Here is a 14,187-nt window from a genome sequence, read left to right on the forward strand (position 1 = left end):
GTGGTCAAAACACTGGATACTTTGTGATAAAATGCCCTCAAGAACCCCAAACTGCACCCAATAGTCAAACAGTCTCATGAATTCAATGGCTGCTTATATGGTATGTGTCCATGGGACAAAAATAATGTGTAAACAAAAGTGTAAATAAAGTGAAAGCATTCAAAGTGACCCCACATCAAAAATGACAAAATTTAAATTCCTACAGCTTTCAATTACGGGTTAATCATAATAACAACTAAAAATAAAAAAAGAAATAATAAAAATAAATAAAACTATAGAAAAATAAAAGCATTAAGGTGCAAAATTACAGAAAAGTTGATCACAAAGGTAAATTTCTCTGGATAAGTACAAGGCTACCTGTAATCCTACATAAGTGCAAACAGTCTGCAATTTAACATTTTAGTCATAGCAATTTCAGACGCTCACATTTCTGTGCTTTGGGCTACTCCGTTTTGCAAATCGCCTTCATGATCAAGGCCAGTGTTAATGGATGTCTGTATACAGCTGCTGATTAATACCAACCCTCTGAGGTAGAATTTTGTCAGCCATCTTCTTCTTTTTTGTGCTGTAAAAAACAAAATGGACAAAAAAAAAAGTCCATGTGTGAGTCAGTGTCCAAATGACTCTACAAAAAGCAAGAGGAGGGGTGTTACAATCTTCAGTGAGGATTTGTGTGTACAATCAGACAAAAACAAATGAGCAAAACCAAAATCATTTAGTTCACCCCCCCCCCCCCCCCAAATTATAACAGTGTCACAATCAGAAGCAGTTTAAACTTTAGAAATTTACTTACTTTCTCCCCCCCTAGCAAAATACCAAAATATTGGAAAAAAAATTAACTACTGCTGAACTATTAAAACATTTTAATAAAACCGACTGTATTAATGGATAAAAAAGAAAAAAAAAATGCTTTTTTTGTTTTGCAATGGGAATGTGGTTACGTATTTTCCAAACTATAAGTCACACCATTGTATTCGGCACATCTGTTCAAAAATGCATCATGATGGGAGGGAAGTCACACCTTTCTAGATTTACAGTTTAAATCGTTTCTGACATGTACAATACCGCTTCAATAATGAAAATGAATTTAATTGCCTCAGGATGCACAATTAAATCTGGCAAATATTCATACTAAGTGATAAAAGCTTAGAAAGTTAATTATCTGTATTTGTAGATATGAAAATGTCTGCTGATAAGTATTGTCTGATCTTGTTTCACGTATAGACTGCTGCATGTGTGTTTCTTCCTTTAGGAGAAAGTGCAACATCACAGGGTTCGCCTTGTGCTCAAGAGATGCAGCCAAAAAACTGTCATGATGTGCTTGCTCTAGGGGTTGGTAAGGTTAGACCTTAGTTGTGTGAAGCGCCTTGAGGCAACTTTATTGTGATTTGGCGCTATATAAATGAAATAAATTGAATTGAAAAAACCTCAAATGCATTATGGGACATACATGCGTACTGTTAACATTCATAATACATAAATTTGTATGTAATTTAAGAAAGAGGGGAACAATAAAAAAAAGCTACAGTATTAACATCTACAACCCCTGGCAAAAATTATGGAATCACTGGCCTCGGAGGATGTTCATTCAGTTGTTTAATTTTGTAGAAAAAAAGCAGATCACAGACATGACACAAAACTAAAGTCATTTCAAATGGCAACTTTCTGGCTTTAAGAAACACTAGAAGAAATCATGAAAAAAAAATTGTGGCAGTCAGTAACTGTTACTTTTTTAGAACAAGCAGAGGGAAAAAAATATGGAATCACTCAATTCTGAGGAAAAAATTATGGAATCATGAAAAACAAAAGAACGCTCCAACACATCACTAGTATTTTGTTGCACCACCTCTGGCTTTTATAACAGCTTGCAGTCTCTGAGGCATGGACTTAATGAGTGACAAACAGTACTCTTCATCAATCTGGCTCCAACTTTCTCTGATTGCTGTTGCCCAATCAGCTTTGCAGGTTGGAGCCTTGTCATGGACCATTTTCTTCAACTTCCAAAGATTTTCAATTGGATTAAGATCCGGACTATTTGCAGGCCATGACATTGACCCTATGTGTCTTTTTGCAAAGAATGTTTTCACAGCTTTTGCTCTATGGCAAGATGCATTATCATCTTGAAAAATGATTTCATCATCCCCAAACATCCTTTCAATTGATGGGATAAGAAAAGTGTCCAAAATATCAACGTAAACTTGTGCATTTATTGATGATGTAACGACAGCTATCTCCCCAGTGCCTTTACCTGACATGCAGCCCCATATCATCAATGACTGTGAAAATTTACATGTTCTCTTCAGGCAGTCATCTTTATAAATCTCATTGGAACGGCACCAAACAAAAGTTCCAGCATCATCACCTTGCCCAATGCAGATTTGAGATTCATTGCTGAATATGACTTTCATCCAGTCATCCACAGTCCATGATTGCTTTTCCTTAGCCCATTGTAACCTTGTTTTTTTCTGTGTAGGTGTTAATGATGGCTTTCGTTTAGCTTTTCTGTATGTATATCCCATTTCCTTTAGGCAGTTTCTTACAGTTTGGTCACAGACGTTGACTCCAGTTTCCTCCCATTCGTTCCTCATTTGTTTTGTTGTGCATTTTCAATGTTTGAGACATACTGCTTTAAGTTTTCTGTCTTGATGCTTTGATGTCTTCCTTGGTCTACCAGTATGTTTGCCTTTAACAACCTTCCCATGTTTGTATTTGGTCCAGAGTTTAGACACAGCTGACTGTGAACAACCAACATCTTTTGCAACATTGCGTGATGATTTACAGTCTTTTAAGAGTTTGATAATCCTCTCCTTTGTTTCAATTGACATCTCTCATGTTGGAGCCATGATTCATGTCAGTCCACTTGGTGCAACAGCTCTCCAAGGTGTGATCACTCCTTTTTAGATGCAGACTAACGAGCAGATGTGATTTGATGCAGGTGTTAGTTTGGGGGATGAAAATTTACAGGGTGATTCCATAATTTATTCCTCAGAATTGAGTGATTCCATATTTTTTTCCCCTCTGCTTGGTCTAAAAAAGTAACCGTTACTGACTGCCACAATTTATTTTCCTGATTTCTTATAGTGTTTCTTAAAGCCAGAAAGTTGCCATTTGAAATGACTTTAGTTTTGTGTCATGTCTGTGATCTGCTTTTTTTCTACAAAATTAAACAACTGAATGAACATCCTCCTAGGCCAGTGATTCCATAATTTTTGCCAAGGGTTGTACAACAACAGTTGGTTTATTATTTTACAGATAACTATTTTCTTCTTTATATAAAACTACTGAAAAAACAAGTTATTTTCAGTTAAAATAGTTTAACCCTTATAAGGTCTTTGGGTCTGTGGGACCCGTTTTCAGTTTTTAGCTTTAGAAAAATTATATAAATAATTATTTTTCAAGCTAAGATTCATTGGCCTTGGTTCATTTTCTGTGAAAAATCAGAAAACATTTTCTGTATACCCCCCCCCCCCCCATTTATATTACATACAGGGTCTTCGGGTCCACTGGACCAGGGGCAATTGAAAGTGTGGAAATCACAGGTCCTGTGCACCCTCATTCTCCCTTTCTGCTCTCTGGGCCTGTGAGTGAGTGAGTGGGTTAGGGCTGTCATAATTAGGAATTTCTGGAGACGATTAATTGTCAGACAAATAATTGCGATTGACGAATATATTGTCTTTTTCTTTTTTCCCTTCTTTATATTTTACTATCGTAGTATAATTACACAACTCTGGAAGAACGTTTGGCTTCGGTGAGTGGAGAAACTGGGAATAGTGCAACATTTTTATTTTTATCTTCATTTTACATACAGTCCCAACTTTTTATGATTTGTGGTCATTTCTGTTGCATTTCTGAAATTGTTTCTCCACATCAGTCACGTTTTGTGCTTAAACACTACATTAAGCTCAAGATTAAACAAATAAATACCTTTGGAAAATAACAGCTGTTAAAGTTCAGAGTTCTCACCTGCTTTTTGTGATCTGTGCGTCTGAACATCACCACAGCGTCTCCACGTTCATTCATATATTCTCATTTTTTAAATAAGTTTTTAAAGATATCTGACCGTTTATTTCATCTCATAAATTCAGTATATGACGCGCACATGGTGTGAACAGGATGGTAACGGCAGAATCACACCGGGAGAGAAAGTTCAGAGAGACGTAAAAGCAGCTCCAGGTTTTGTCCCCAATCTTGGTTTTGTCAGTCCCACTATAAACAGCTCTGTCAGCATGGTTCCATACCTGATCAACTGATCAAGATGGCAAAGCATTCTCTGTTCAGGCTGCCTTACAGTTGATATTGGAAAAGACACAGGGTTTTGATGTTGACGCAGAGGAAGAAGTTTCAGAATGTGAGGATCACATTTCTAAACATTCAGAGTCTGACACAGTCTGTAGAGGAGGATGAGAATCAGCCAGCTCTGAAGCGTGAATTCCAATATGCTCTCTCAATATTGATCTTTGAAGGAAAGACTTACTGCTGGTTACGATTTTGTTGCTGTTGGACCTGCTGAATCTGTTGGGGGGCAGGTCTCTTGCGAGATGGGTCCATAACACCAGGCATCCCAGGACGAGACACGGGGCTGCTGCCGTATCCTGGGGGTCCCATGGCTGGTCCCTGTGGGGTCATGCGACTGGATGGGGGCATGCCAGGTCTCTAAAAAAATAAATATACTCAACAAAAATATAAACGCAACACTTTTGGTTTTTCTCCCATTTTGTATGAGATGAACTCGACACCATGATTAGTGCACAGGTGTGCCTTAGACTGTTCACAATAAAAGGCCACTCTGAAAGGTGCAGTTTTGTTTTATTGGGGGGGGGGGGGGGAGAGAGATACCATATCTGGTGTGACCACCATTTGCCTCATGCAGTGCAACACATCTCCTTCGCATCATCCGTGAAGAGAACACCTCTCCAAAGTGCCAAACGCCAGCAAATGTGAGCATTTGCCCACTCAAGTCGGTTACGACGACGAACTGGAGTCCGGTCGAGACCCCGATGAGGACGATGAGCATGCAGATGAGCTTCCCTGAGACGGTTTCTGACAGTTTGTGCAGAAATTCTTTGGTTATGCAAACCGATTGTTTCAGCAGCTGTCCGAGTGGCTGGTCTCAGACGATCTTGGAGGTGAACATGCTGGATGTGGAGGTCCTGGGCTAGTGTGGTTACACGTGGTCTGTGATTGTGAGGCTGGTTGGATGTACTGCCAAATTCTCTGAAAGTCCTTTGGAGATGGCTTATGGTAGAGAAATGAACATTCAATACACGAGCAACAGCTCTGGTTGACATTCCTGCTGTCAGCATGCCAATTGCACGCTCCCTCAAATCTTGCGACATCTGTGTCATTGTGCTGTGTGATAAAACTGCACCTTTCAGAGTGGCCTTTTATTGTGGGCAGTCTAAGGAACACCTGTGCACTAATCATGGTGTCTAATCAGCATCTTGGTATGGCACACCTGTGAGGTGGGATGGATTATCTCAGCAAAGGAGAAGTGCTCACTATCACAGATTTAGACTGGTTTGTGAACAATATTTGAGGGAAATGGTGATATTGTGTATGTGGAAAAAGTTTTAGATCTTTGAGTTCATCTCATACAAAATGGGAGCAAAACCAAAAGTGTTGTGTTTATATTTTGTTATATTTTTGTTGAGTGTAAATATACATTTTTCCCTCTCAGACAGACACAAAAAAAAAAAGTTACTTGCACTAACCAGCTCTCAATACCGACTTAACACATTGCATTGGCTGCACGGTTACATGCTATAGTTGGAGGTGGTTTTGGCAGACTTGCTCGTGCATGTTCCCTGAATCAGTTCTATCAGGTGTTCCACATTATTTAATAATAATAAAAGCAAGAACAACTTTGTTTTAGCCATGTCATGTGCCATAAACATGTCTGCTACATGCTGGATGCACCTCTCACCCTCACGTGAGTTTCATTTATCAAGTTCAGCTAGCAGCCACAAGAAAATCATCATGAAATGAAATGCATAACAAAATTGGAAAATAAAACTGGAATTCAAGATTGCATAGAATGTATGGCATGGGATGATACCCAAACTTTACATCTACAATTCAAATTAGTGACAGCAAATGCAAAACACCTTTTAACAACCTTTCCAAAATTTTTTAAAACATGTATTTCTGTACATTGCTCTGGAGTCTATATCAAAGGAAGATATACTGAATACTGATACCTGCTGGATGGTTAATGAATATAAATGGACCATTTATTAAGCACTTTTTTTTTTGCAAAGCACTTTGCAGTGATGGCTCACATTCACCTATTCTCTCTCACACATACACAAACTTTAATGTGCTGCCAGGTACAGCACTCAGCCACACACCAGGAGCAGCATGGGATTAAAGACCTTACCCAAGTGTCCCTTGAAACTTTCTGGTCTTACAGATAAGTGAACAGATGACCCTCCGAAGCCCACCGCTTTAACTTCTCAACTGTCCTCCACCTGCTATAAATATTGTATTTAAGGGGTACAGTCAGAGTGGGATCGGTATGTGCACCAGCACCTACCTTCTTTGTTTTTACCCATGTCGCCAAAGGCAGAGCAGCTAAGAGCTCCTGGACCTGCTCGACTTCATGTGTCTATGCGGTTGATATGTGTGGTACGTGATAGCTTGAGAAAGACTTTGGGTATCAAGGTGAAACTTTGTGCAAAAGGCCACCTCACTGAGACATAGACAACATTGTGGCCACCATAAAAAATAAAGACAGACAAACAGACAGACACGGCCATCTTACATTACAATTAAAATGCTTCTTGATGGGGGATCAGCCCATACCCTGACTGAAGGCACTGCTGAATCATTTTTGTAATTTAAATGTTGCTGTGACTTTAACAAGCTTAAAATGTTAGAAGTACAAAGCACATCTACTTCAGCAAATCAAATTATATTTTCAAGGTCATTGTGTGCAGTGAGAGCTTTGAAAAAGCTTCTGAAGATAAAAGCGAATTGAAGTTTACCAACCTCTGATTTTCTGCACAACACCGAAATATTGAAAGTGGTGGCTTTGCGGACAAGCACCACATGGAAAAGAAAATGGATCGATTCAAATTAATTTACATTTACTGACGCAAATGTCAATTTAATTGGTTTCGGTTTATCAACAGAGCAAGAAAACCGTTTCTTTTTTTTTCTGGGTAGACATTTGGTCTTAGATTGTTGATCTGGAAAATAAAATAAACATAACTTCAGGCTTCTGGAAATTGTTTTTCCATCTATTTAAGACAATAGACAACTGAATCAATTAATTATGAATAAAATATGACATTACTGAACAAAAATTAGACCAAGCTCAAAGTAAAACGCACAACTCATACATTACAAAAATAAAATGGCTGTTCGTTAGCAAAAAGGTAGCAAAAACAAACCTCCTGGCTTCGTTACATGACACAAAACAACCGCAACTCACCAAGCCATGTGCTAAGAATTCAAATAGGCGACTTCGTGTATCTGACTGCATGAGTGCAGGTCAGAACTGCAGATAAATGACAAATCACTGATCGCAGATTTCCTTCCAGTTGTCAGCCCAACAATGACAGATGAAACAATTCCATTTCCCTAGTCAGCTTATGCAGGAGGGTGTAGGCACAGAAGAGTGACAGACGGCAGCTTGCCAACAACACAGGCAACGTGAATGAACTGTGCCTTTTCTACACGAAGTGTAGGCAACCTTGGTTTGCATCAGGTCTTCTGGAACTCTGCAGCATTCAGAGTATGAAGCCTCTGATTATTTTTTTTTGAAAGCCTGTTTGTATGATTGAAAGCAGTCAAGGACATCGGAGAGAGGGAGGGAGAGAGAGATATCTTTTCACCAAGCTATTTTTCAGATTGCAACTAATCAACAAATGTCAACCGCAGTAGACCTGTGATAAATGATTTATCATTCCTACCAACACTGATGTAAAATATAAAGCTACAAATGTGTCTTTTTACAGAACAGACTAGTTGGACACACCATCTCAAACACAATGGCAGTCAGATATGGGAAGGAAACACACACACAAGTGTTTGGGGCTTAAAGAAAGGAAAATTTTGGTTAAATTTTTTTTTCAGTGCATTTTCTCACTATGCTGTGTTACAAATATACATTACATGCATGCATTACAATGCATTACATTTATTTTTATATAATGGCTGAGTGGATCCTTGTCATCTGACTGGTGCTTCGTATGTCACATGACAGATTATTTGTCCCATTTGTGTTGCATTGCATTTAGAGTGTAATTTGGTTCCATTTAGAGTGCAAATTTGGTTTCATATGTTTGGTGCGCGCGCACACGCACACACACACACACACACACACACACACACACACACACACACACACACACACACACACACACACACACACACACACACACACACACACACACACAAAACAAATCCACTGTGCTGTAAGCCGTCTGACGTGATTTTTTTCGCTGCACTGACAAAATAGTCTTTTTTTTTGTCATCCAGGAGTGCACCACCCCGCCCGTGGCCCTGGAGGGAGGAGCAAGCAACGGCCGGGACAGGGGGGCAAAGGAGCCACCGCAACTGAACCCAGAGCGCAGGCAGGGATCACCGTCACACGAGGGCAGGGCCCAGCCCCTAGGAAAGAGGCGAGACCCACCCCCCGGGCCAGGAAGCACACAAGGCCCCGCGACACCCGAGACCCTCCCAAGCAGCCCGCAGGACCCCCCAGACACCCCCAGTCCCCAAACCACCCCCAACCCGGATCCAAGCCCAATGTCGGGAACCACCTAAGCAAGAACGAGGCAACACCCCACCCCACGGAAACCGTGGCCCCCAAACCCACAGCAGCCGTCCGCCCCCTGTGCCAGACTCCCGCGCCCCACCGCCATCCCCCCAACGAACCGCAGGACCCTGGGCCCCCACGAGTCCCAGAGCAGGGGCCCAAGACCATGGTAGAGCCGGCGAGGCAGACCCCCCCCCCCACCCCAGACCCCCGAACCCCACAGCCATCCAGGGCCCAACCCCACATGCCACACTCACCCTACCTACCAACCACACCATAATTGTTATAGTTAACTCCCTTGTTGTGTGCAACCCCTAAGTGAGCAAAGATAGTGTTGCATTAAAAGCGGCAGGAGATGGCAGGTGGCAGACTGCCGTGGGAGGCTGCGGTACACTGCTGCACCACAGCCTGCCCTGCAAACCCACCACCGCCTGTGACCCCGACTCTGAAAAGTGAGTGTGTTTACTAACTGTGTTGACATATAGTGTGTGCATTAAAATGGCAGGGCAGGAGTGGCGGATGGAGATCAATCCATACCCGACATCTGGCTGCAGAACTATGTGATCCCTATAATGTGCTACTTAAACCCCAGTTGAGCCATGTGTACTTTGGGGGTCATCTCAAAATCACAAATGGGCATGAATGTGGGGGCTTTTACTTTTTAAATTCGGGAGAAATCTCACCTCCACACATTTAAAACCCTCCTTTGCTCTCCGTCTCTAACAATACAAGGTGCGAAATGATAGCAAGTTCGGGCATCTTGTGCTATCCTGACCCACTTCACTGAGTTAAAAGCTTAGGGGGAGATGTCAAAATCCAAGAATGTTTATTACTACAGATTTTATTTTATCTTCATTAATTTATTATTTAAAAACACTTAATTTTTTTGCTTGTAAAAACGTATAACAGTGCCTTTCGAAACGAAGTAAATTCTCATTTACTAAGTATAATTTATATCATTTTGTGTTCAAAACACATTCTCGGGCACAGTGTGTATCATTCTGCATTAGGACTCCAGCCAGATGCCAGGAATGCTCCCAAAGTGACAGAGTGTCGTGATCCAGAACCGGCCAAAGTGATCCATTTCCGGCAAATATTTGCACCGCACATAATGTGGCTTCACACTTTAAGTAGAAAGGCTACACCATCCTGACATTTTCAGCGAGATAACATCCAAATACCCAATACAACAATACCCAATAAAGGACAGTCAGTTGCATTATGGCTCCATATAGCGGGACTTTCAAAAAAGTGATCCACAACTGGGCAAATGACTGTACTATGATTGATCGCTTTTGATAAAGATGATAACCGTGTTTGGGGTTTTATTTTTTTGTGTGTCTGTTTTGTGTTTGTGAATGCAATACAGATGAGCCGTTAGTTCCGTTAATGGTTTATATACAGATTTATGTGATTTGCTGCTTTTGATAAAGATCATGATTGTGTTTGGGGTATAATTTACTGATTTTTTTGTGCATTTGCTTTGTGTAATGTTTACAAATGCAACACAGGTAAACAGTTCCTGTATCCATTCATAAATATAATATAGAGATAAACTCTGACTATTAATACTGCGATTTCCTACTTTGATAAAGATGATGACCGTGTTTGGGTTTTTATTTTTTATTTATATTTTGTGTGTTTGTAATCTTGGGAATGCGCAATGTTTATTTGATTTGACTTTTGAACTTTAGCCTAGTTCACATGACAAGATAATTAGGCCGATATCGGACCCGATATTCCCCTTCCGATAAGCTTAAGGACGCCCCAACAATCATGATGAAGCTAAAGCTAATCTTATCAGATATTCCTGTCGTGTGTAGTGTGTTAAGACAGCTCTGATCGGCTCAGAAGGAAGCACAGAGGCGCTCTGATCGCAAATCTGGGTCATTCAACATGTTGGACTGTCTTGGCCCGATATTGCAGCGTGTGGTGTCCTCCGATCACAAACGAGCACGGAACCTGCAGAATGTGACGTGCTGCCAATCAGAAAGTGAGGTGATGGATGCATGGAGCAGAAAATAAAATCAAAACAGCTGTTCTGACTTATCAGAAATCTGGTGTTCGCGCTGTCTCCACTCCTTTTAAAAAACGCCTTTTCTTTTGTATTGCTTTTTTCCTCTGTTGTAAATAGTCCACAAAGTATCCCCGTTTGTTTACTCTGAACCCATGTTTAATCAAGAGATTTTGTGAGCTCTCCTGTCTGACCCGGGAATGTTCGTGTGTGAAATCTCTTCGTGTGTGGTGTTGTTGTCCTTACCATGTGGCTGAACACTAGAGCTGCAACAAACGATTATTTGGATCATAGATAAATCTGATGGGGTTTGGACACGATTAATCGGATTAGTGGGGAATTTTTAAAAAATGTGCCGGAGAAACAATTTTTCTCTCCTTCCATCACTTTATTTAACAACAGAACATTATATGAAAATTTAAAATACTTGAAAATCAACAAATCGTCAAATGTCCCTTGGCTGTTGAAATATAAAATAATAAAGAACAAAACTAATTATTTCAAATGGCATTGCTTTATCACAGTGCTGAGTTGCCATAAAACAACATTGAAACATATAAATGTTATAAAAATATACGTATGGTGAAAAAAAATAAGTATTTTGTTGCTGCATATGAGAAATTAGCATAACCAGTTAACCATAAAACCTAAATCAAAAACTGTAGCCTGACTCATATGTACAACATTCTCTGTATAACTTGTAAACTACATTACATGTTTACTAAAACAGTTGTGTGACAGAGCTGCTTTTATTCACATCTTTTATTACTCCCTCACATACACTGTGTTGTTGACTCTTAAATGTCTTTAAAAACAACCCTGAGCGTACATAGTGTACTGAATACGTTGGGGAACACTGTAAACCCTAAGGATTTTTAGTGGCTTTTTTCAAAAATTATATAAAAAATATCCTGTACATTTTTGACAGCAACATTTTTTCCATGATTACATGAATACAAAACAAGTGGGTGGTACTGTCAGTATATTATAGCTAAACTGCATACCTTAGAAAGAAAAAAAAAGAAAAAAGAAAAAAAGAAGAAGAAAAAAATCACATTATAACCCAACAGGGTTCCTTCAGGGATGAGGTGGTTAAGGCAGAGGTGCGCATGCGCTGTGAAAAAGCGTGTGGACTTGTTTACGGCTTCCTTCTCTCTCTCTCCACTTCTCCCACGCGGTTGCCCTGAACGCACAGGGACAGCATTTGAGAGACTTTGACAACATTAATAAAAGACTGTCTGTGCTGTTACTGTTCTTTTTCTCTCACTCCCTGCCCCTCGCCTCATTGCTCTGGGAGACGCGCAGACAGCCTGAGCCTGACTAGATACAACCATCAGGCTTCATATCACTGCCTGACTTGTCATACTGAGACATTACGACTGCTTACACAAAAAATAAAACATTTGTTAACTTACCCAGACACTGAGCTCTCCCCTTCCTCGTTGATGACTCCGATATGCTTTCGTTTGAGATGCTGCATCATTACCACCGTAGTCCCGTGCCATGCGAGGTCTGACTTGCAAATGTTGCACTTAAACGTCTTTGCGTTGTTTAAAGTAAACTGCTCCCACACTTTTGAAGTCTTGACTTTCTTCTGTCTACTTGCTTCTGCCATATTCTAAGTGTGTAGTTCTTCTACGAAACAGCGTCTCATCTGCTCTGTGCACTGGTCGCTACTGGCACGTCATAATCGCTCGACACAACGCATCGATGACGCAATGCGTTGCCAACACCTGTTGTCATTGAATTTTATCTATTTTATTGATTCGTTGTTGCAGCCCTACTGAACACCACACACTGTACGACCAAGCCTGTTAGATCAATGATTTTTTTTTATCTCCACGTGTGTGGTCTCAGGTTTTGGAAACCTACAGACAATTTTAAAATCCTGCCGTGTGAACCAGGCTATACCCAGTAACCCCTGCTGTGCTTAAACTCAAAACTCGCTCATAACTTTTCAACATATGTAGAAGAAATGGTGATGAACTTGGTAGGGACCGTGGCGTAAAAACGATGGGATATTTTTCAATGTAATTCAACAATGGCACAAGGTACTTGCCAATCTATGGAATCTCTCTACAAGTTTGAAACATTCACTCTATGTAGATACACTTCTAATGGTCCAGTCCAGGAAGTCATTGAAAGCCCAGCTCCTATCTTGACTCAGGATAATCACAAACCCAGACACTGATTCTACACTCAACTTCTCAAGTGCTGCAATCAGGGATCAGCATCTTCTGTGAAGCTGCTATTCTCTCAAAATCTAACAGGTGAGAACAATACAAAAAAAAAAAAAAAAAATGAATCGAGTAACTATGGACATTCTGACTGACTTAACACACACCCGAGGTGGGACGAAGTCACTCAAGTCACGAATCGGCAAGTCACAAGTCTCGTCATAATGACCACCAACTGTCTGCAAGCTGACTTGAGACTTGACTTGAGGATTCATGACTTAACAGTGACTTCATCCCACCTCTAACACACACTGAAAAAACGTAATATGTGTAGTCTTGTGAAACTTAATGTCGAAAGTTTTAGCCAAGCTATGCCCGTAAATATGTATTAAACTTAATGAACAACATGTAAATAAGGTAAAAATGTAATTTAATACAGATTTGGAGCATTTTAAAAACTAAATCTGACAACAGAAACTGTGGTTTTCTTGTTAAATGCACCAACTAACTGATTCATCTTTAAAGTAGTTGCGATTACTTCGGTATAAACTAAACAGATAATTAACTGAGTAATCGCTAACACTTTAACAGCACTGATGTCCATTAACTAAACTACTCACTAGTCGATGAAACTTAGCAGGCTAAGCTAGCTACCGTTGCTAATTAGCTAAAAATTAGTGTTAGACGGCGGGAGGTTTAGAAAATTCAAACCACAAACAACTCCTGATAGTTGTTTGGCGAAAGTAGATAAAAGTAACTAAAAAAAAAATAGCTCGTCTGTCACTTTGGTTTGATATGTAAACCGTTCCGGCAAAGACGCTAAAGGCTAGCTGTTAGTGACAAAGCAGTGTTAAAAGGCATTGTTCTAGCGGGGAAGCTAACGCTAAGAGGTACTGATATCTCACCGGGTACCCAGGCCCGGCCATCGGGGAGCGATACATGTGGTTCTGTGCGGACGACGAGGGACCCATCCTTCCAGACGGAGTTCCCGGTCCCATGCCTTGTCCTGCTCCAGGCACCGGAGATCCTGACCCCAATGCACCACCGCCACCACCTCCCGTTGGTGCCGACTGAAAGCCCCCTCTGGCCGCCATCTCCTTTCTGAATGTCGCCGCCGGCGGAGGAGGCAGCCACGGCAATATCGCGAGAACAAGACTCAGATGCTGTTTACTGAGCTACCGCCCCCTGCTGTACAGTAATGGGAATTGCTAGAAAATGAGCATGTACAGTGACAT

General features: G+C 40.7%; 1 protein-coding gene across 2 annotated transcripts in view; it reads right to left on the reverse strand.

Annotated features, from left to right (window-relative positions):
• smarcd1 (SWI/SNF related, matrix associated, actin dependent regulator of chromatin, subfamily d, member 1) overlaps positions 1–14,083 on the reverse strand; it is a 34,561-nt gene extending 20,478 nt beyond the window's left edge. Inside the window, exons 1-3 of one of the 2 annotated variants that reach the window (XM_034166039.1) lie at positions 13,858–14,083; positions 4,475–4,653; positions 523–565 (exon numbers count right to left, since the gene is read on the reverse strand). In XM_034166039.1, coding sequence (XP_034021930.1) covers positions 523–565; positions 4,475–4,653; positions 13,858–14,046 — 411 coding nt within the window. In that variant the 5' untranslated portion in view covers positions 14,047–14,083. Of the gene's footprint in view, positions 1–522; positions 566–4,474; positions 4,654–7,432; positions 7,499–13,857 lie in introns of those variants that run through there. The other variant, XM_034166040.1, reaches the window with a different exon arrangement.
• Positions 14,084–14,187: the final 104 nt, after the last annotated feature.

The sequence above is a fragment of the Thalassophryne amazonica genome, chromosome 3 (genome assembly GCF_902500255.1).
Source record: "Thalassophryne amazonica chromosome 3, fThaAma1.1, whole genome shotgun sequence".
NCBI lineage: Eukaryota > Metazoa > Chordata > Actinopteri > Batrachoidiformes > Batrachoididae > Thalassophryne > Thalassophryne amazonica.